We start from the raw sequence: 24724 nt of genomic DNA, 5'->3' as shown, positions 1-24724 counted from the left end.
TAACATGGACACTCTTCCACCTTTATGGAAGGAGTGGAAACGAGGCTGATAAACATCTGACAATCCTGTGTAGATAAGGACCAGACCATCAGAGAGACCTGTCTTGTCTTTTATGAACTGGCTTAGCTCATGAGAAGTCTGTACAAAGTCCTAGACCACTCATACCATGACAGCAAAACTCTTCTAAAAACAGATGTACAGGGTATAATTACTGAGGGTATGCTAAGCCAAAGTAATGCCCAGTTTTAAAATAAAAATTGTCAGACAGAATCGTAATTTTCTTGGTTAGAAGACTGTTTTCCATATGCATAAATGCAGACTAGTACTTTATGCTTAATACATTTCATCAAAGGTGAGACTTTTATCAACCAAATAGTAGACAAAAATAAGGACTAAAATCATTCCAAATTTGTACTTGGATAACTTTCCAAGTTTTGGAGTAAGTTTAATTGGAGGGACATGGAAGAGATGAATATCTTTCTGCTTATTATGCATCTGGAATTGTATCCACTGCACTTATAACACTAAGTTATAATGTTGATAGAACTGAGGTGCAGCCTGCTTTAATAATATACACCGAATCTAGACTTGCCAGCCCTCAGTCACTGCTACATGATTTACAATGTGGCCACGAAAACGGTTCCCTCGAGTGGCCCTGGTGTCATGAGTCCACCCCCCAGGGCACAGGCTGCCTTGGATTGCGAGGAGGGTCCGGAACGTCACACGAAGAGCCTGAGAATGGGAGCCCCAGCAGAGCTGCAATGCACCCCCTTTGGCTTCTTAAAAACACTGAGGTGAGCACAAAACACAGAGAGGGAGCATTTGACTACCTGGTGGAAAGGCTCACCACCCCCCACTCCAGCAAACCCCCTCTACCTCTTCTATTTCTTTTCATTTCTGGAGTGGTCTTTCTCTCATGCTGATCTGAAAGGTACCCACAGAAAATGCTGGAAAGTCTTACGACTGCGACATCACTGCGGAGAATCTTCTGTTACATAGGACAGACACCACCTGCCTATTTCCTGTTTGTCAGTACAGAAAACACCCCACTTTAAATATTATGTACAGAGAAGAGGCTGCCGCGTGCCCTCATGCACAGCCAGCTCGGGCTCATGGACAGAGAAGGGCTTCCGTTTAGAACCTACACCTACAGACAGCAAACACCAAGAGACATGCACACACTACAGAGAACTGGACACGAGGAATTCATATTTTACACCAGTGAGGGGACACTGTTACAGAACGCTGATGGGATGGTCTGTCATCACACTCTGACACAGGGGGTCTGGGAGGGTGCCTGCTTCTCCTTTTTCTCCCTCTTTCAGGATTCACACTTGGTTCTGTGTCAGGCATTAAGCAACCCGGTGGCTTCTGGTCCAGTTGGATCTCTCAGTCGTCTTTTTGCACCTTTGTATCCCTCTGTGGAGAGCCGAGTTCAAATGCTGGAAACCGTGATGCCTCTGGGGCCAGGATGTCGGAGAGGAAGTGAACAGTGCCAGCCATACCTGCAACGCAAAACGCGGTCCTTCGTGAGAAAGAGTGCGTGGTGGGGTCCAGAACCAAGTGACCTCTGATCGCTGCCTTTACTGGGGCTGTAAGGATGTGGGAAAAGGTGGGGAGGACTTTGAAAATAACTTCACACGCACAAAAAGGAAATCTTCACATCAGCACCCAGCAGGTAATACCAGTTTTCTTCATTATCTTAATTTTAAAAATTGGTTTCTGAGCTTTGATCTTGTATCTTGACACTTTAAGATGATTTCACAGAAGTGCTAACAAAAAAGGGCGCTGCTACTGTGATATTCCAACATATAAAGGTCCTCTCAGAGCCTTTACGTTTTTATTCCAAACGGAAGGTTGCATTTTGGGTTTCAAAAATGTTATTTTAAAACGAACTTTACTTGCTTGGTCAAAATCCCCACCGCCAATCACTGCAGTAACTCAGCAGCCTACCCGAAGGATTCCTTGGAGGGAAGGAGCTCCTCCACAAAGGGTCCTGGGCGCTGTGGGCCCTTCCAGCCTAGTGGCCTCCACACCGGCACTCACCCATCCAACGAGAACCTAGTCAGCGCCTCCTGCCAGGCACTTGTGAGGCACAGGGGCCCAGAAGAATGCAAGAGCTTCCCAGCCTCTCGGGAGGGTACATTCGAAGATTTTCACCCGCTGGGGCTTTGAATTTGCCATTATCAACTTGAATTTATGAACCTGAATGAACTCCATTTAGAGTTCAGGTATTAACTGTGTTATATCTGATACAAATACACCTCATTTTTATGACCCAAAAGACATTTTTATTCTGAGAAACATTTTTTTCATTACGGTTTCTCTGATTATTAAAAAGATCTTATTCTGCAAAAGATAATGACAGACGCTCTAATTTTTGCTCGTTTATCTATTATATGATTAAAATCTCAGTAGCTGAAATAAAACACGGCATTAGCACGACAGACAGTTCAGACATCAAGAAGATGACGAAGGACTGCCACCAAAGCTTTTTATGCACAAAAATTTAACCCCTCAGGTGAACTGGAGCAATATCTTGAAAACACAAACTACTAAAACTCACTGAATATGAAACAGATAACTTGAACAGCCTTGTAACCTATTAAACAAACTGAATTTGTAAATTTCAAACTCCCGGAAAAGAAATCTCTCAGCTAGGAAGGTTTCGCTGAAGAATGCTACCAAACATTTAAATGAGAATTCTTCCACCAATTAATATACAATCTATTACAGAAAACAGAGGAGAAGGTACTTCTCAGTACAGTTTATTAGGCCAGTATTACCCAGATAGCAAAACCAGACAAACACAGTATAAGAAAGGAAAACTACAGGCCAATATTCCTCATGAATATAAACACAAAAATCATCAACATATTAGCAAATATAATTCTGCAATACATAAAAAGAACTGTACACCAAGGCCAAGTAAGGTTTATTCCAGAGATGCAAGGTTGGCTTAATATTTGAAAATCAACCAGTGTGATCCACAGTGCTAGGGGTCTGAAGAAGAAAAGCCACATGATCTTACCAACTGATGCAAGAAAAGCACCTGACAAAATTCAACACCCATCTACTTTTTGAGTTTTTAAAAAGTATTCATTTATTCCTTCTGAAATTTATTTTGGAATTACTATAAAAGGTGGCTCTAAAGTAATTAAAAAGTCACCATCCATTTATCGTAACACCATTAACGTTTGCCCTCTGGTTTCTGTGGCTTATGTTCCAAATTACCATTACACACACACACACACACTAAACAAAGAATATCTGAGTCTCTGTAGGACTTCCGTTTTGTTTTCCTGAATTATATTCTATGTACTGTGTGTGCCTGGAACAGACTCGCAATGTGTTTGCTGGTTTCTTTCACTGCTCTTGTTTTTCAGAACTGTCTTCAATATTCTCATTATTTTTTCCAACTACTAATACTTGTATTTACTAATACTTTTAAATTACTAATATTAATTATTTACACTTCTTTACATGACTTAAATACATTTAAGTAACTAACCAAGTTTGCTGTGAATAGATCAATACTACACGCACAATATTACCGATGAAATGCACAGGAGTAAACGTTATTTTCTTCCGTTACTGAGCAGCAGACAGCCTATGCCTATACAGGTCACAAAAGGTCTAAATATACTTGGAGGAAGTTCACAGGAGCACACACAAAACAGGCAAGGTAAAGAGACTCAATATAATTTTCAGCAACGAACGACTTTGCTCACGGTATTTACCAGCTGTGCAGCGATTACTAATTAAGATCAACTGTGATGGTGCACAGAGTCAGGAGAACCAAATGCACACACCCAGATACTTAAACCTGGAGCTTTCCCTCACTCTTACCTTCAAAGAGAGAATAGGGTCTGTCAGGAATGCGGCAACCATGTGTTCCATATTCTAGGCACCATTCTGCAAACTAGGGAGAAAGACATTTCTTTTTAAGAGTGGGGATTTCACTTGGTGAAAATGGAACGCCTAAGACACTGCAGTGAATTCACCCAGAATCAAAGAAAGCAGACTCCCAGGCAACAGAGTGGTCAGGAGCGTGAGCTCGGAGCGACTCGGCACCACCTCTTCCGAGCAGGTGAGACCTGGCAAGCTCTGTCACCTGCCTAGGCCTGTTTCCTCCTCCGTAGGGGGGAATTTACCTAGGAAGGTTGTTGGGAAGGCTGAAGTAAGAAATCTCACAGCCCAACAACCTCCGGTCTTTTCTAAGCACCGCCTCCTGCCCCGTTCTCCTGGCTGCGCTCTCTGGGCTCACCGCCAGCCCCTCTGCTGAACACGCAGCCCTCCCTCCTCTCCCCACTGCTCCCCGGCCGGCCCACCCTGCTCATCTTGAAAACTCATCCCTTAGCTTTATCAGCAATTTCCTCTGAGCTCGCCTGACCCTTTCTTCTTAAACCTCTTCAATGGATTTTTATAACATTATAATAAATTTTCCTTTTTTGCTTAAGGTAACTTATTTTTTGTCATGTGTATATAAAGCATCATAAATTCAGCACATATACAATAAAACTCTCTACCCTCCAGATCTGCTCACTCTTCTAGCTTGTTTGATGCCCCACCATCTAGTCAGAGATCAGAGAGACATTCATACATTTCTGTCTTCTCCACATTAAGAAAACCCACTGAATTCTGTGGGCTCAGCTCCATATCTGTTTTTTTTTTAGTGTCTATCATGAGGAATTTATTTATTTTTTTAACATCTTTATTGGAGTATACTTGCTTTACACTGGTGTGTTACTTTCTACTTTATAACAAAGTGAGTCAGCTGTATCAATATCTTAAGTGTTTCTGAATCTCTCCTCTTTAGTATCACAGCCAATGCCCTTGGGTTTATAACTCAACATTTCTTGCATTAATTATTAAACAACAATTTGGAGAAACCCAAATTGTTTACCTCTACCTCATCCATTCCACCGTGGCCACGGCAATCCTTCTGAGAGGATTCTGGACATGAATCACAAACCTTTGGGAAGCCCCGCCTGCAGATGAGAACCACCCAGGAGCTGGCACCTGGGGGCCTGGGCTCCCGCAGAACCGGGCCCAGGGTGTGGTCCAGGCACTCTCTTTTTTTTTTGCAGTACGCGGGCCTCTCACTGTTGTGGCCTCTCCCGTTGCGGAGCACAGGCTCCGGACGCGCAGGCTCAGCGGCCATGGCTCACGGGCCCAGCCGCTCCGCGGCATGTGGGATCTTCCCGGACCGGGGCCTGAACCCGTGTCCCCCGCATCGGCAGGGCGGACTCTCAACCACTGTGCCACCAGGGAAGCCCCAGGCACTCTTTTAAAGCTCCAGTGATTCTAAGGTGTAACCAAGGCTCAGATCTACTGACTAAGGGGAAGGACCAGCTTTCTTTGGCCTCGGCCCCTCTGACTTCACCCCTCGCCCTTGCACCCTCCTGTGCTGAGCGCTCGGGGTCAGGCAGCACTGTGCCGTGCCTGCCTCCATGGCTCTGCAGGGGCTCTTCTCCTACTGGGGTGCACTTTGCCTCCCCATGCCCCGCCTTCCTGGCCCACCTGAAAAGCTCCACATCTTTAGAAAACTAGCTGTGCCTCAGCCCCCATGAAGCCTTCCCCAATCCCCATATTTTCTTACCCATCTGCTACTGTGACTGCCGTCCACCCGAACTGCCCCTCGCCTCGCTGACCCCAGCTCCTGCCCTGCTCTGCTCTGGCCAAGGGAATGCTGCGGGCCCCAGGGTGCTCACCCCGCCAGCTTCCTCGGCTGGCGGCACCCGCTCCCACCCGCCTGCTCAAGCTCCAGCTCTGCTCTGGGTCTCAGCCTACATGGCACCCCCGACGCCCAGGTCAGGCACCTGCCCTCTGCATCCCCACAATACCCCACGCGACCTCTGCTGAGTGTGGGCACTACGACTGCGTGCGTGTCTCGGGGCACCAGGTCGGAGGGCTCTGTTCCATCTGGTGTGAGAAAAGGCTTCAGAACAGTAATAAATATACAGAATAAGCCACCTGAATGCCTCCATCTGTCAAGGGTCATTGGACATTTTGGTGCATTTTCTTCCAATCTTTTTTTCTGTGTTCCTGTAACTTTATTTTGTGAAATGTGCATAGCAATAAAAACACCAGCAAACATTTACTGAGTCTTGTTTTGTGCGTCCATTTTCGCACATCCGATGCGTATTTATTAGGCCTGTCCTTGGTGCCGGCACTGCCCTAGGTACTGGGTAGGGTCGGGACGTTGACTAGGAAGATCACGCAGCTCGTGGTCTAGGGTGCGGCACACTCAGGAACAAGCAGAAGCGCACGGTGAGTGCCCTGGTGGCTCTGTCACTGGGGAGACCTCAGAGGTCGCCTCCACCAGGCAGATTTCGGGGAAGCCCCAGGAACGCTGCGCCCCGTGGAGAGCGTGGGGCAAGGCGGGGGAGAGGCAGGCAGGGGCCGAGGCACACGGGGCTCTCCACTTCGGGGCTGTGGGTGCCGCTCACGGGCAGTGGGAAACCACTGGAGGATTTTAAGCAGGGGCAACTACCGACGACCTGCCCATTACCTCAACTGATTCTTCCTGGAACAAATTTAGGAGGCGGGTAGTATTTTTACAGATGAGGAAACTGAGGCTTGAAGAAGGGGCGCCCCAAAGTCATGAAGCTAATAAATGCACAGGAGGGCATCCTAACAGGTCATGGGACTCCAGAATGCATTTCCACCCCTTAGTCCCATTGTACAGATGGTACGGCCAAGGCACACGGCCGCCAGGGACAAGGCTCTGCAGAAGAAACCGCAGAGTTGGGAGAAACATGTCTGAAGGCGGAGAGAGCTGTATTTGGGCTCTGTGTGTGCCCTGGAGGGTTCAGAAGCGGTTTGGATAGAGATGCCCTTACCTTGCAAGCGCGGTAGAGGTACTTCTTGTCCCGCGTGAGGTGGTAAAGGGACAGGAAAGAGTAGCCGTTGCCAGCGGTCCCATGGCAGATCCCATAGCCCTTCCGCAGCAAACCTCGCTGCCAAATCACATCGCTGCACTCCATGGCCTCCTTCAAGTACTTCTCCTCCTTAAACACCTGGGCGATGAGAAACAAAGCGGTGTGAAACAGAGGTCTCATGCAACGAGTTAGCGAAATAGTTCCCCTTTCTGTTTAGGAAACTGCACAGCATTCAGAAACCTGAAATGACGGGTAAACCAAGCCCAGAGGCAGCAGCACTGCACCAGGTACCGTGCCTCCTGGGACCTGTAGGCTGCAGCTGTGACACTCCTACTCGTGCAGAGGGCAGTCGAGGATTCCGCACTGTCCCGTCATGCAGGTCAGGAACATTCTACATCCTAGGTTAGCCACACATCCAACGCAGCCGACGAGCTGTCATAAGCCGTCACAAGGAACCCCGCAAAGAGTGTCCTCAGCCCCAGCGCCAGGCGGCACCATCTCCACGCAATGGTTTATGGGGATGGAGGGACAAACGTGCTCAGTGGAGGCAAGTGCGCCAGCATGAGGAAGCTTTCGCTCCCCCAGATTCCCCTGGACACTCCTCTGTCTCCTCTCATTTATTTTCTTTCCCTGGTCCTCTCCTCTGAATCTGTTATTAGCAGTCTCCCCTGCTTATTAGCTCATTCCATTCTAGCGCAAATGCGTTTTGGACCATGGATTAGAGGCAAAGGGTCACTGGAGAAGAGCTCCTCGGGGCGGCAAAGGGGACCCTCCTTGTGACTGCTGAGCGGTGACTCCTGGGCACCCGCCGAGGAGGCTCTGAGGTGCAGGAAAACCCAAGTGCCTGAACTGCGACCAGCGCCTGCTGTGGCCAGCAGGGGACGGAGGCAGATCCGCACCGCAGTCACCGCTCCGGGCGCAGGGCCTCGCCAGGGGCAGGAGCAGGCCTCTCGGTCATAAAAGCAGCTGAGACGTGGACTCTGGGGCCCCTGAGTGTCAACCTCAGCTCTGTCACCTTTTAACTGTGACCGAGGACAAGTCACCTCTTACGTCTTAATGTACTATAAAAAGATACCCTTTCTTCATCTCAGCGGCTTGCTGTATTAAAATGAAGTAACACACAAGAAGCTCTCAGAACACCGCCTGGCGCATGGTGAGTGCTACTTCCGAGCTGTCACTGACCACCATCCTTTCTGTGTTATGAGGCCGGCACAAACATGTCATCCTCGCATTCGCATCTTAAGCCTCTTGAAATGAATTCTAAAAGGAACCTTGCTCCCATCCTGAAGAAGACTAGGTCAAAGCTGACAGGTGAAAGGAGACTGTTTTGGAGGCTCTGTCATAAAATCACACTGAGTAAGCCCAGTCCTAAAGAAAACCTGACTGGCTCCTTTCTGATGGTCACCCAGGGGTACGTGAAATCAATCGGACTTCTTTCCCGTTGTCCCTGTCCCCCTGGTGAGACTGAAGCTGCTAGAGGCACCCCACACAGCGAGCTTTACCTTCCTTCCCCGGCGCATGCCCGCAGCACACCCACCACACCCACTACCATCACACAGTCATGCTCCACGTGAGGAGCTACTCGAATAGCAGGCCATTTGAGGGGCTTCCCTGATGGCGCAGTGGTTAACAATCCGCCTGCCAATGCAGGAAACATGGGTTCAAGCCCTGGTCCAGGAAGATCCCACATGCCGCGGAGCAGCTAAGCCCGAGCACCACAACTACTGAGCCTGTGCTATAGAGCCCACGAGCCACAACTACTGAGCCCATGAGCCACAACTACTGAGCCTGCGCTCTGGAGCCCGCGAGCCACAACTACTGAGCCTGTGCTCTAGAGCCCGTGAGCTGCAACTACTGAGCCCACGTGCCACAACTACTAAGCCTGCACTCTAGAGCCCGTGCTCTGCAACGAGAGAAGCCACTGCAATGAGAAGCCCGCGCACCGCAACAAAGAGTAGCCCCCGCTTGCCTCAACTAGAGAAAGCCCACGTGCAGCAACAAAGACCCAACGCAGCCATAAACAAACAAATAAATATTCCTTTAAAAAAAATAAATAGTGGGACATTTGAAAATTTAATGCACACTGAAGCTCCCAGATTTATCTTCTCTACATTGTAGCCATTATAACTTGGCCAGAAAATCTATTTACTGATCCACATTACCTCTCTCAAGTTGTAAATTTCCCTGGGAAATGTCATGACACAAAGTTTGAAGAGACAGTGTGATGCAGAGGAAGACGTTAAGAGATCTGGAGTCGGAAGACATGGCTGGACTCCCTCTTCCACTACAACTGACCGAGTAACTTTGGGTGAGTCATCGTAACTTCTCTGACTCTGTCTGCTCATATTGGAAAATGAACTGATGCTGAGATGACCAAATGTTGAAAACAGAGACAAGCATTTGGGGCAGTTATTAAAAATCTTTAAGGATGAAAAAGAAACTAAACACATCATCAATGAATGGTTTGGAAATCTCAGAGAAACATTACTATAAAAAGAAATAGATATTCAGGAACTGAAAAAACACCAATAGATGAAATTAAAAACTTATTGAGTAAGGCTTACTAGAGAAGAACTCATTAGTGAATATGAAGCTAAATAAATAGAAATTATACAATCTGAATTACAGAAAAGAAAAGAAATTAAAAACAAAAGCCTCAGAGACCTGTTGGAAAGTAAAAGCCTAACGTTTACCAAATGTAGCGGAAGACATACAAGTTCAAGAAGCGTAAAGGCTCTCAAGCAGGATAAACACAAACAGATACACACGGGTACATGATAAAAATATTGAAAACCAAAAAGAGGAAATCCCGAAAGCTTCCAGAGGAAACACAGACTACTTATAAGAGAACAATATAAAGAATGACTAACATCCTAAAAACAGTGAAGGCCAGAAGACAGTGGAGCAGTATCTTTAAAGAACTGAAAGGAATAAAAAAAACTGTCAGCCTAGATATTCAGCAAAAACATCTTCAAAGAATGAAGGTGAAATTTACAATAGCCAAGACATGGAAGTAACCTAAATGTCCATAGACAGATGAATGGATAAAGATGTGGTACATATATACAATGGAATACTACTCAACCATAAAAAAATAAGAAAATAATGCCACTTGCAGCAACATGGATGGACCTAGAGATTATCACACTAAGTGAAGTAAGTTAGAAAGAGAAAGACGAATGCCACATGATATCACTTATATGTGGAACCTAAAATATGACACAAATGAACTTACCTATGAAACAGAAACATACTCACAGACACAGAAAACAAACTTATGGTTACCAAAGGGGAAAGGGGGGAGAGATAAATTAGGAGTTTAGGATTAACACACACACACTACTATATATAAAATACATAAACAACACGGTCCTACTGTATAGCACAGGGAACTACAGTCAATATCTTGTAATAATCTATAAGGGAAAAGAATCTGAAAAAGGATATATATAATATCTCTGAATCACTTTGCTGTACACCTGAAACCAACACAACACTGTAAATCAACTATACTTCAATAAAAAACATAAAATAAGAGAGTGAAGAGTAGGAGCCAGTGGTACCACAGCCCTCTGAGACCACACACTGTTTCACATCTAACCCTTTGTAGAGTGAACCTAGCTCTTCTGCACCACTGTGGACTAGAACACACCCTGTCCCTTCCTCAGACCTGGTCACCGAGACCTCTCCTCGGTATAACCCTGTTGTGGATTGCATGGTATGAAGCAGAATTCAGCATTTTTTAATACCTGGTGTAATTTTCCATTGAGCTATAAGATTCTGACCTTACTCCCTCTGCCTCTTAAGCTTTTCCAAGGGAAAACTGGGTTGATTTTTTTCTTTTATGGCTTAATACATGACTACATGCAACAGCCTTTGGGATGCAAATCATTATGTCTTACTGCCGTGGTGTTTACCATTTTTTCATAAACACTGTGAATAACAATGTCTGCTCCAAGGAAATGAAGGTTTTTTCCCCCTTCCTTCTTAATGCTTTCATCTTTTTATCCAATATTTCCTTTATCTTCTTTAAGATGATTTCAACTACTAAAATTAAAGCCTTCAAGGAAAATATCAAAACAGGAAAAATGAGCTCATATTCAGTGAAACTGGATTGGTAAGAGGGTCTGGACTTGCCAAGAAACAAACATGACAGGAAGTTAATAACACTACTTAACTTTTTTTTTTTATTCTCATAAGTAGAAGTGACGTTTCAGCTGATTCATTTGTAAGACCTCTTCCAGTAACAATACTCAATTTATTAGGAGATTAACCTTACAGTATTTTAGTAGTTAATTAAAAAACTAATTCCTAAGAGGCATTTCCACTGTAGGTCTTGGAGAGAAGGAATCCGTCACAATTTTCCACTTCAATTTTTTTTTCTTCTTCCATTTAGACTTAGTAGCCAATCTGATGGGGCAGCAGAACTGAGTTTTCTTAAGTACAGGGTAATATTCACCTCTTTCATTGCTTTTGCTTATTATTAGGCATTCCTAAAGTGCAAGGGAATTTCTGGATCAGTTATTACAAAACCCCTGTTCTCTGCAGATTTGGAGATAATAAAGAAATGTCCACAGAATTGATCTAGATGTTCACGGTAAGGATAGCATTCTTCACTAACCACCACAGGATGTGGAAGGAAGATTGAAGCACCACCCCAGAGGGACTGTTTCAGATTTTGCCCATGGAAATCACCATTGTAGGAACAATCAGGAAGTAACCAAAACTTTCACCTATATTAGGAAAAGTTCCCTGATATGTAAAGCAGATGTACTAGTAATCCCAAAATGTCAGGCTCACCTTGAAAACTATAAAGCAATTCGGTACAAACTGCACCAGTGCCACAGGAATATGTAACAGTAGGAATTCTACTGTTAGAATTGTATCAGTTCATTCGGATGTCAAGAACCACACATCGTCATCACACAGAACTGCAAGAAATTTTCTTCAGTTAGAGGAAGATACAGAATCCTCGTTATCACAGATTCCACAACGATCTACAAACTAGAGGCTGTTTGCAGACATGCATTCCTTGCAAGAATCATCTCTTTGACAATGGATCATCCTTTAAGTAATCTGCTGAATCAATGAAAGCCAGGCCAAAGGAGTTCCGACTGATGCGTTCAAGTGGGTGGCTTCAGGCAGAACGTGGTGCCCACATGGCGCTCACCACCCGAGGCAGGGCCGGAGGCACGGGACTGTTTAGCAATGAGTTGGGATCCAAATGCATGCACTACAACTAAAATATACTGTCCTTCATTTTCCATTAAGAAAAAAAAAAAAAAAAAAGAATGAATGAAAGTGAAATAAAGACAAATTTAAGATAAGTGATAAATCTGCTGTCACCAAACCTGGACTATAAGAAATGCTAAAGGAAGTTCTCTGGGCTGAAGGAAATGATACTTGATAGAAATCTGGACCTTCAAGAAGGAATGAAGAGCACTGAAAAGAGGAAATACACAAATACATATCAAAGACCATCTTCTTTGCTTGTCTTAATTTCTTTAAAATACATAGGACTATTTAAAAAGCAAAAATTATAAAACTATACTGGGGGTTTATAACATTTGTTGATACATCTTGACAGACGTAATAAAGATGCACAGAACTGCTGTCAAGAGAACTAGGCGCTTACTATCTCCTTACATTTTGTATGAAGTGTACAATGTTAATTCTAAGCAGACTGTGAGAAGTTAAGGATGTATATTGCAATGTTAAAGATGTATATTGAGCAACCACCAAAAAAATGTTCAAACAGACATAGTTAAAAGAGTCAACAGAGAAATTAAAATGTAATTCCAGAAAATATTCAGTTACTCTCTCCTACCTCCCTAAAAAGGCAAGAAAGAAAAAACAGAGGAGGAAAAAAGAGTTCCAAGATGTAGCCAATAGAAACCATATGGAAAAATGGTAGAGCTAAATCCAACCACATAAATAATTACATTAACTATATATGAACTTAACATTCCAAATTAAAGGCTGAGGTTGTTAGACTGCATTGCTAGACAACGCCCAACTATGAAGACACACACTTTAAATATAAAGACATCAAAAACTATAAAAAAACTGCTGACATAAATGAAAGAAAACATAAAAAGTGGAGAGATATACCATATCTGTGCATAAGAACACTCAATATTGGTATCAATTCTACCAAAACTGTTCTACAGATTGAATGCAATCTCAGTCATAATCCCACTAGGCCTCTTTTGCTGACAAACTGATTTCTAAAACTTATACAGGAATGCAAAGGATCTAGAATATTTAAAGCAATTTTGAAAAAGAAGAACAAAGCTGAAGTCTTAAATTACCTGATGTCAAAACTTAGAGTAAAGCTAAAGTAATCCAAACAGCATGGTATCACAGTGACAGATAAAGAAGCCAAAGAAACAGAACAGAGAGCCCAGAAATAAACCTACACTTACTAGGTCATTTGACTTTTGAACTAGTGCCTCTACAGGTACCAAATCAATCAATGGGGAAATCAAATGATGTGGGAACAACCAGATACTCCTATGGTTAAAAAAAGTTCTTCACTCCTTACTTCACATAATATAATATACAAAACTTAATTTGAGACAGTTCTCAACGTAAAATCTAAATCCATGAAGCACGTAGGAGAATACTATCTGTATAACCTGGGAGTAAGTAAAATTTCTCAGACAAGATACAGAAAGTAGTTACCATTACAAAAAACACACTGATAAGGCAGATTTTACCAGAATTTAAAACTCTATTCATTAGAAGATGCCATAAAGAACATGATCAGGCCAACTACAGACTGGGAGAAATTATTTCCAAAACGTATCTGACAAAAGGACTTACAACCAGAACATAGGAAGAATTTTTATGACTCCATAATAAAAGGAAAACAATAAATACATAAAACAGTGTGGGTAAAAGATATGAAAAGACACTCAACAAAGATACACAGTTGACCCTTGAACAACATGGGGGTTGGGGTGCCGGCCCCCACCTTGTTGAAAACCCTCGCGTAACTTTACAATGGGCTCTCTCTGTATGCCATTCTGCATCCCCGTATTCACCACACTGCATACCGTGTGGTACCCACAGTACTGTATTTACTGAAAAAATCCATGTATAAGTGGCCCCACGCAGTTCAAACCCATGTTGTTCAAGGGTCAACTGTACAAACAACCCATAAGCACAAGCAAAATTGCTCGACATCATTAACCATCAGGAAGGCACAAATTAAAGCCACAATGAAACACCCTCCGGAATAAAATCAAGATGCCTTTCAACACCAAGTGTTAGCAGAGATGCGGAGCGACTGGAACTCTGTTTACACTGCAGATGGAATGTAAACCGGTACAGCCCTTTGCGAAAAGGTCTGGCAGTGTCTTATGAAACTAAAAAAGCTACCTTCTGATCAAGCAGTTCTACTCCTAGTTATTAGCCCCAAAGAAATGCAAACATATGCCTACGAAAAGGTCTGTACAAGAATGTTCACTACAGCTTATTCACAATAGCAAAAAACTAGAAACAACTGAAAAACAAAGGCATAAACTGTGGTACGTTTATAAATGATGCTTAATATTAGGAAGATACCAGAACCTTGAGGAAGAAGGAAAGAAAATATAGTTTGAAAATAATCTCTCCAGGTGATCCTGATATACACCACCTAGAAAGACATTCCACGTTAGAAATAATCAACTTACAAATGAGCTTTTGGAAAATAATTCATATGAAAACATTTTCTGATGGACAGTGAAGAGTCGACCATGAGGACACATTCTAACCCAGGTCTACTGTGGGAATTTCAGAGCAGGCTTGTGGGTGCAGGAGGGGAAGGTATGGTTGTTTCACACATTTGGCCCAGAATCAAAGGATTACTTTGATATCACTTTGGTATGACTTACCTAGTTTTCCTGGGCAACATATTTACTTTTCCAAATATAATTATATTTGACCAATGCTAGCATTTGTTTATTAGTGGCTGAGTCCACACAAACTGCTAATGCCCGAGGGCCTAAATGTGTGGTTAGAAGGTGGTAGGACTTGTTACCGTAACCTGTAATTTACTGTCAGATAATTAAGAACTGATCGTAACTATTCATCAAAATGGAGTCCAGCTATGAGGTCCACAAATGTAATTGTTAGGAAATCATTTGCAAGTAACAAAATTCCTAATACAGCATAGAAATATTGTTTAAAATCTTGACATTTTTTCCAAGACCATCTACAATACTACATAACTGCGAATACACGTTCATACCAAGAAGAGTATACCCTACGTGAAATGTGATTAGCATGTATAGGAAGGGAAAACAAATTTAGTGTGAATCTGGACTCAAATTATAGTTTTATTTGTGAAAGATATTAATATATTTTTAAAATACTTGAACACCTTATGCCTTCCTAAGTGCTCCTTTATGTGCCAGCATAAGAAACTGCTGAAAGCTTGTTATTACACAAAATTTAAACATTTCCTCATGTTGAGAGATGGCTTCAATGGACAATGACCCTCTTAATCTGAGTTAACAATAACTTGAGAGAAAACAGAGTCTAGAGCTGTGTTTCTCTAGCTTTGTGCCACCCCCTGTCCTGGCCAAGTACAAATTTCATACTCCACTAACTTATACTCTGAAGACATATTTCACCCCCAACTGTAAAACTACATGATCTATGCTTCTTCAAACTACCAGTGACACCTTCTGCCCCAGAAGATTCCGCTATTCCTCCCCTTCCTCGTGTTTGGGAATTCTGAAGTACATGGACAAAAGTAAGTTTTAGTGACTAAGTATGGGATCTTACTGACATTGTCCATGCTTCTAGAGAAGAGGAACTTCTGTTTTGGAATCAGTGTGGGGGGGTGGGGGCGGGGACAGGCACCCAGTGGTCTCTGGAGCGGAAGCCCTGCAGGCAGGAGCCGGGCTGGGACGCGGTGGCCCTGCCGCTGGCAGGGGTCTGTGGCGCTTGCTCCCTTGGTACCACCAGTGGTGGAAGCAGATGGTGGCCACGGTCAGCAAGGCTAATGGAAATGGAACTGCCCAGGACAAGGGCCCACTGAGAGGCCTGGCTCCTGACCACTTCTGACTGGCCACAGCTCAGCTCCTAAAGCAGGGGTGGGGAGACCCCCAGAAGCCAAGCCTACCAGCCACCAGGAGTGCCCACCCTATAGCTGATCCTCTTTAAAGCAAAAGGGAAAAGGAGCTTGACAAATAGAAGCTTTCAGCTTTTAACAGTCAAACGTCTGCTTTGAATACCAAAGGATTCCTGTTTATGCTGTCAGTACTGTGCCCAGATACTATGGCTGGATATTTGTAATATTACAGACTTATCTCTATGTCACTGAAGTTACATTTCCTCTAAAGCTCTAGAAAAGGGGAGGCAATGACTTGAACAGAAGTCTGTTCTAATTTCAAAGCTGAGGTATTGTTAAGAAGATGAATCATTAAGTTCTTCAGATCTCCAAAAAGTATACTTCGTTGTGCTTTCCTCTCATCAAACATCATAACTTTCTGAGTTATTTTCTTGAATGCTCGTACCTGACTTCTACATTATGTGAGTATTTTTGGTGTTATTGTTGTAGGACTAAAAAATTCTGAGAAATCAGCCTAAATCATGAAAGGTTAATTCCCCACAATTTTTCTAAATAATTTATTATAGTTAATGACAAAAGGAAAATAAAATTGATTCAGGGACCAGTTCTTCTGTAATTTTCAGGTAGGCATATGAATTCTGCTCCAGTAAGCCTATTTCTGCAAAACTAAGAGACCTTGCCAAAACACTAATCAGTCACAGCGGTTACATTTGTATACGCTGGTATATAAGCAACAATCTCCAACAAAGACGCATTAAAAGAAAAAGAAAATTGCAAAAGAAGAATTGTTTGCTTTCAACTTACACGATAATTCTAAGTCCAGGGGAGAAATCAACAGTATTCTTAATACTGTGTCCAGATAGATCTACAGAGTCTACTACAATTCATCTGTAAAGGTACTGCCTAATTTCCAATAATACCTCATACGTGTAAAAATTTGAATGCCACATCGATCTTTTGTAAATAATTTTATAATAATTTAAAACTCAAATTTAACAGCTCCTGAATCATCATCATCCGGCAATAAGGGCTTATTCAAGCAAGGAAATCAAATGATGTGAAGGCAAATAAAAAGCATTTTGGTTATAATACTGCCTCCTGCCTTATTGGATATTCACACTTATGTCATCTAGGTTTTCTTTTACACACGAATATAATCCCTGTTAAAACACACACACATATACTTACAACTCTGATTACAGTGGTGATGAACAGTGAAATAAAAAGACTTTCTGTTTACTAGTAAAAATATTAACTCTAAAATATTTTTAGTTTGCAAGCAAATGTGCCTACCAAAAACCAAACTGAAAACTTGGTGGTGAAAACCGTGTCTGTGCACATCGGGTGCTAAGGACACGCCCTGCAGCACTGACCTTGTACGCCTGCATGAGCATGTGGATGACACCGGGGGCCCCGTGACACCAGTGCACCAGTCGGTCTGTCTCATTGCTTAGGGATGACGGATAATTCCCAGATCGGAATCTTTTGTGGCGCATATAGTCAATACTAGGTTTCACCATTTCTGTCAAGGTTTCTTGGTCCACTTTTGCTGCTGGCTTTTAAACAAACAAAAATAAAACATTTAATTTATGTTTCCATAAGCTTTTTTTTTCTTTTTTTTTAAACCTCTGCATTGTGGCTAATATAGTTAAGTATCAATTACCCAGAATACTGAGGAACACATAAAATTGGAATTAATCCACTTCTCTGGTTACTTAAGGCCTGGGCAGACCTTTGCATCAACCCTTTCCAATGCTGTGCATGAAACTGATGGCCATCCGCTGGGGAATTCCCTCTTGCTCGGGGGAGGCAACTGACAGGTTGAGGCCCACCCACAATGCAACTGACTGGATGAGGCCCACCCACAAGCGGAGAGCAAACTGCTTTACTACAAGTCCACCTGCTTAAATGTAAGTATCACCCAAACTCCCTCACAGACACACCCAGAATAATGTTTGACCAAACAGCTGGGCAATGGCAGCCCAGCCAAGTGCACACATGCAAGTAACCGCCGCAGACAGCGGGCCACCTTTTTTAATGGGGACTGCCACATACCTATACCTACACATCTTTTATCTGAGCTGTTTCTCCAAAAGAGAGACTTCACTCCCCCAGGTGAGGTGGTGGCCGTGTTGCCGGCTGGGGCAGGGAAAGGTGCTGGCGCAAGGCTGGCTGTGGCAGCAGGGAGGTCTCCCGCTGACCGTGTGGACAGTCACCAAGCCCCGCTTTCAGGTCTGTGCTCCACTCCCACTCTCCTCTCCACCTGCTTTTCTGGAGTCAGAAGAACTGGTCTGACTGCTCCAGACCACGTACTGTTTCCTGCAGTCACCGCACCCTGCACAGTGATCTCACTGCACAGGTCCAGCTGGGCCGCACAAGGATTTCCAGAGAAGCTCCCCTGCAGCCCGGACCTCACTCCCACCTGAACACACGTGTGGCGCCGACACCGAGGGCGCCGTAAGCGCCCGAGTGCAGGGGCCTGCAGGACACCTGGCTGGCTTCTTGCTGGCATCCTCCTCCTCAGGCACCTTGTGCGGGCAGCCCTGTCCCGTCAGGTCCCCTGCTGTTCCTTCGTTCCTTCGTCCGTTCTCAGTCCACTTGTCGCACAGGGATCCAGAAGTCTCCGAGTCTCATCAGAGAAGCTGGGTGTCTGTTTTCTGTTTTCCTTGAGGTTTTGAAATGATTTTCCAGAGGAGAACTGTGCTTTTATTCTTCATCGTGAGAGCGGAGTTCCCTTTACGTGATATTTTGAAAGTTCTTGTGTATGTCGTTCTGACAGCTGTCCAGATGAAACCACACATGGAGCCCCCGCACAGCTAGGCTGGCATCGCTGGGGAGCGGCGTGCGCGGCTGGCCTCGTGAGCCCAGCTCTGGCACACCGCTGCTATCCACCAGGAGAACGCTGACACCAGTTTCTAAATAGGATCCTCATGAAAGAGTGTTTCCACGTTCTTCACTTTAAAAGCAGATGAGCTGTAAATTTTATGATTCGTGATTCTCTCAAGGAACCCCCCAGTATCTAGCAAAATTAAACTAAACACCTAAATCTAAATTATTTTTTATTGGTGTGATTCTCATATGATTATGTTTCCCTTAAGGGTATGATCACTTTTAAAACAGGGTTCAAAAGCCACTGTTAAAACCTTTTTCTGGGAAAATAGAGAAAAACGGACAATCTACCAACTGTCTAGAACAACACTGCCATTTTAAAATGAGACATGGAATTGATTATTTTGGAAACATGTCTGCACCTAGATTCACAAATTGGAATACATACGTGTTTTACTTTCTACAATGATAACCAAAGAAACCTACTAATCACCAGAGAAGGGAGTTCTAGTCCTGTGCAGACAGGAATCCCCTGTTTTCCCTTAGTGAGGGGCAGCATGATGCAAAATGTAAAAATAAAACAGGAATTTGTAAGTGAAAATTTAAAAAAGGAATACATGGGCTTTTAGTTAAAAAGATCTAAATTCTAATCCATGCTCCTTGACTTACTAGCATTGTAATTTTGAATAAATTTATAAAGTACTCTGTTATGGGTGTAGTAGAATAAATAAAGGCTTAATTGGGGGAAAAAACAAACAAACAAGAGGCACAGCCAGACCTTGTTTTACTGTTCTTTGCTTTACTGTGCTGCACTTGCGGTTTTTAAAAATTGAAGGCTTGCAGCACCATTTTCCCAATAGCATTCGCTCATTTTGTATCTCTGAAACATTTTGGTAATTCTCACAATATTTCAAACTTTTTCACTGTTATGTTTGTTATGGTGATCTGTGATCTTTGATCTTACTATTGCAAAAAGATTACAACTCACTGAAGGCTCAGGTGATGGTTAAGCATTTTTTAGCATCAAAATATTTTTAATTTCAGGTAAGTACACTTTTTTTTTAAGACAATGCTATTGCACGCTTAACAGACTACAGCATAGTCTTGCTTCACTGCGACGTTTTGCTTTATTGCAGCAGTCTGGAACTGAACCCGCAACGTCGCCGAGGTCTGCCTGCAGGCTGCATACAGAGCGGAAGAGGGACCCACAGGCCATAAGGCTGGAAGCAGGTTGAAGCAATATTTGGGGTGAGGTCTTTGCCTGCCTGACGCAGGAGTCAGTATTTAATTCAGTAGATGTCAGTGCTGATTCAGAGACAAAATCATAACCACAGAAATAAACTAGTTAAATTTTGAACACAACTGATAGGAAGCTGGGGGTATCTGAATATGAAGTCTCTGCCCTAGTCTGCATTCTGGAAGCCCTCCCTGCTCCCCGAAGGTTTTCCCCTATTAAAAGAGCAGGAGGACATGGACAGAAAGTGTGGGCCACAGACAACTAATCCAACACGTAACTGCACACAGAATGTGCTCTCAGGAGGCCACTGCTTGGGGATCCATGGTTCAAAGCAGGATCCTTATTTCATTTCAGCCTGCTTGGTTTGTAGTAAAATTTCAGTACACATTTCCGATTTGATCTGATATTTTATAATACGGTCACTGCACTAGTATTTCAGAGTATCACTCACCTGCATTAACATGTAGTAGATTCCGGCCATGCCATGGGCGGCTCCAACATACTGCTTCCTGTGCCACTGATACAACAGGGGACAGCGCTCAGCCTTCTTTTCTTCCCTTGACAAAGCCTTGCCCGATTCAATAATAGCATCGACTACCTACAGACATAATGAGATAGTATAAGTCTAAAAAACTTACATGTAATCTGTTTTAGTCTAATTAACAATAACAACATGTCTTTATATAGATTACTTATTCTAAAAATCTTTAAGCAGTCAGTAGCCAACACTGTTATCTTTATTTTATAAATAAATACAAGCAGAGAGAAACCAGAAGACAATCTCAGAGTAGAAAAAGATATTAAGAAGTAGAACCAAGAGATCAAAAGGTCTTTCCATGAACAGTTTACTAGAACCTGGAAAAACTTCCAATAAAAACTATCCTAGACTTAGTTGCTTTGTAGCTTCAATGTTTTCCCCCAAACACTGGCAAGTACAGTCGGCCCTCCGTATTTGCTGCGGGTTTCACACCCATGGATTCACCAACCTCAGGTCAAAAATACTGGTAAAAAAACATTCCAGAAAGTTCCAAGAAGCAAAACTTGAATTTGCTGCACGTGCGCAACTTTTTACACAGCATTTACGTGGTGTTAGGTATTATAAGTAATCTAGAGATGATTTAAAGTACATGGGACGATGTGCACAGTTTATATGCAAATACTATACCACTTTATATAAGGGACTTCAGCATCCCGGCGTTCTAGTATCCAAGGGGGGTCCTGGAACCAATCCCTAACAGGTACTAAAGGATAACTGTACATCTTCCAAGGCTGGAGGAACTGGCTTTATTTATGAAAGGCTAAGGAAGTGGGGTCTGTTGCAGGATTTTAGAATGACTATGCGGCAAAGACAGTAATTGTTTCCTCATATCCTCTCTCCCCTCACACTTTTGGTAACAGTGCCCCAAGTTTTAGCGAGGCATCTGGCCTCAGAGATACAAACAGCTGGACACGGTCATCTGACTGAGTTCTGGAAGTGGGATGGGAGCAGAAGTGAGGTGGGCAACTTCTAGTTCTCAGGCTTAAAAAGGAAGCTGCTCATCTCCCACTTCCTCACCGCCCCCTGGGCTGGGGGTGCTCAGCGAGCTGTGGTCGTGCACATAAGGGCACGGTCCTAGGATAAGGTAGAACAAGACAGAAGCTGGTGCCTAGCCATATTCACCTGGTTTGCCTAGCAGTTCTGATACCTCCTGAAAGAGAAATAAACATTCTATCTTCCTGATGCTGCTGTTTGATTCTAGTAAAGACAGCTAAATTAATACAGACCTAAAGTTTTTTTAAAAACATCCCTGGAAGAGAAAAAAGGAGCAATTTATTAATTTTATGAGTGGCCTTGGGAAGTTACTCCTACCTAGAAGCAGAGTCCAGCCACTACTGCAAGTTTCTGCTAGCAGACAGGCTGCGTGGCAGACAGGAGAGGACGCCCCGGGGCGGGACCCCACAGTACCTCTTTGACAGCTGACCCACACACGGCGCCCGGCCCCATCTCCGTGCTCACGTAGAGTAAGGCGTACAGATAGCCTGCCCGGCCCTGAAGCAGCTCGTCGGGAAGGTCTGAATCTCGGCAGACGATGGCTCTCTGGAGCTGCAAAAGTCTACCCAACAAGAAACATCCTGCTTTCCCAGAGAGAGAATGTCTAACATACCTCTTCCTGAAACTGCAAGGAACCCTGTCACTTTAGGAACCATCTGTTACGATTTTTAATTTAAAACTAATTTTTAAAAATACCAAAAAAGAGGGAAAACAACGAAAACTTCCCCACTACAAAACCAAACAAAAACCTCTCTCTCAGATATCATCAACACGAATGATAAAACACCTTGCTGTTCAAAAGTTCTACATTTATATCTAAAATGTATAGGATATATGCATATAAGAGAAGATACTCTAAACCATATACGAGAAGATACTCAATTTTGTAATCCAGAATTACAAGAAAGTGATTTCAAATTTTAACAAAAATGTTAGTAAAATGTAGCCAATGCTTGAAAATTAGCTTGAGTCACTCCATCTTTAACAAACATTAACCGACCAGCACCTGCCAGACACTCCACCAGACCATGGCCGTGAGCTCTGATTTCTGCTGCTTCAAAAGAGAATATAAACCAAAAGGTACCATAAAAGCTTACATTCTCTAATTGTTTCCTAACAATTGAACCTAAAAATAACTGAGTTATTATAGAGAATCTAAGGCATATAAGGTAATTTTCATGCATTGAAGGCAACCAAAAATTATTTAGGAAAGAACATGTTTATTCCTCCCTCAAATTAAGGCAAACGCATGCTTGGATAGAAAGGTAGCATACAATCCCACCATTACGCTCAAGATTAAACTACAAACTCTTCGCTTATTGGAGAGAACTGTCTGCAAGAGCAGGTGAATTAAAAGATAAATTCTTTTTCGTTTTTTGAGTTTCTTTCTACATCAAGACTGAGAATTTGGAGAAAATACTTCCAGTTGTAAAAACTCACTTTGTGATGCATTCCTGGGACTCGTAATCACTTCTGAGTTTATGATATACCACAGCTCCGACGGCCAAGGGCCCAGCATCTCCACAGAGGAAAGTGACCCTCCGGCCATTCAGATTCCGAAGTGTTCTCTTTACGTAATCCAGGGATCTGAGCAGATAGGTCTGGTCACATGTGACCCGATACAACTGCAGGTACAAAAGGGCTATGCCTGGAATAATCACCACCACCCCCCCGCAAAAGAAAAGCATTATTGTCTTTCCTTTTTACTGTCAGGACATTATTTCATGATTACGTGAAAAACCTACATAAAGCCTACGTTTCTGAAGGAGTAACTTCAAACAAACTACATATGATATGTTTCTTAAAAATGGGGGAAAAAAAGAACCCAGTGTAGAAAAAATTGCAAACAAGTTAAAATGTTGCTAACTGTTCTGACACAATGATTCACTACCTCCTAGATAAGGGAAATACAAGACTTCCCACTCATTCCCCTTTAATTTTCATTCGTTTCCAGGTTGTACTTATTCTCCTTTGTATTATAAGCTAATCTGGATCCTTTTCTTCTTACTTCTCATATAATAATGTCCTCCTATCTTATGCCAAATTACATGATTGCTTTTCTGAGTTTTATACCATCTTCTTTCTAATTTATCTATTTCTCACAATTTTTCAATTTTCTTTAGTGACCAACCAACCAGTGAGTCAACTCACCGTTTACAGAACAGCTACATGATGCAGAGTAAGGTAGTGAATTCAGAAGACATAGCTTATCACCTATCCAAACTTCCTATTTTAGATTAAAGAACAGATCTGGTTACTCAAGGGAACCAGAGAGGGGTCTTTTTCCGAAAATCTATGGAGGATGACCTATATGACTTCTAAAAGGAGCATGCTATTATTCCTGGGCTCAAGAAGTCAATGTGACAGATAAGTAATAAAGGAATCTGTATAAATATATACCTAATGAAGTATACTGTAGGAAAAAATACTTAAAGAAATGATATGATGGTGAAAAGGCAAAAAAATCTATTAATGTTTGAACTGAGGTTCGCTAATATTCTGTTCTTTGTCTGATATCCTACTCTCACTTTTAATATTTTTCATTTTGCTCTTCAAATTTCTCTAAACAGGTAGCTTCTTCTTTAATTCTCCTATTCAGGGTATCCTACTTGCCTTTCAAATTAACTCTTAACACCTACATATATTTTTTGAGAAGTCCTTCTTTTGTCATTATCCATTTTTTCTTTTAAAGACATTAAGTCAAACAGACATAAAAGTAGCATATTTGTAAGCCCTGAAAAAAATCCCTCCATATGAATTGCTTATGACCTCCTTGAGTGTCTTCTGCATTCAAAAAATTGAAATGATAAACATAGAGAACACAAGTTAGCAGTTAAATACCTACAAATTTCAAACATAATAATCACTATAAAAGGTTTACAAGTACTTCATGATTGACTCAGAAACCCCTAAAAACAGGATGATGATCTGGTCAACCTGTGAACCTAAAAACCTATGGTTGTATACATTCAAAGCTTAAGTATTTTAAAGTAAATGATGATGGGTAAAGTATCAAAAAAAAAAAAAGTCATCATGACATTCTGCCCCTGAATACTTCAGTATGAAAATCTAAAATATATGAACCTTTTCTTATAAGCCAAAACAGCACCATAACTATCAAAATTAATACTTAGTGAGACTGAGCTGTGGTTTTTTTTTTTTTTGGTAGATCTTTATAT

General features: G+C 42.6%; 1 protein-coding gene across 1 annotated transcript in view; it reads right to left on the bottom strand.

Moving 5' to 3' along the window:
• Positions 1-1186: 1186 nt before the first annotated feature.
• LANCL2 (LanC like glutathione S-transferase 2) overlaps positions 1187-24724 on the bottom strand; it is a gene marked incomplete at its 5' end in the record, with an annotated part of 58101 nt that continues 34563 nt past the window's right edge. Inside the window, 7 exons of the mRNA XM_082846496.1 lie at positions 1187-1505; positions 3850-3922; positions 6846-7022; positions 17322-17504; positions 20466-20612; positions 21960-22107; positions 22986-23193. Coding sequence (XP_082702622.1) covers positions 1390-1505; positions 3850-3922; positions 6846-7022; positions 17322-17504; positions 20466-20612; positions 21960-22107; positions 22986-23193 — 1052 coding nt within the window. The 3' untranslated portion in view covers positions 1187-1389. The remainder of the gene's footprint in view (positions 1506-3849; positions 3923-6845; positions 7023-17321; positions 17505-20465; positions 20613-21959; positions 22108-22985; positions 23194-24724) is intronic.

The sequence above is a fragment of the Leucopleurus acutus genome (genome assembly GCF_964270905.1).
Source record: "Leucopleurus acutus genome assembly, chromosome: 9".
NCBI classification, from domain to species: domain Eukaryota; kingdom Metazoa; phylum Chordata; class Mammalia; order Artiodactyla; family Delphinidae; genus Leucopleurus; species Leucopleurus acutus.
This window is presented reverse-complemented; position numbering and strand designations above follow the sequence as displayed.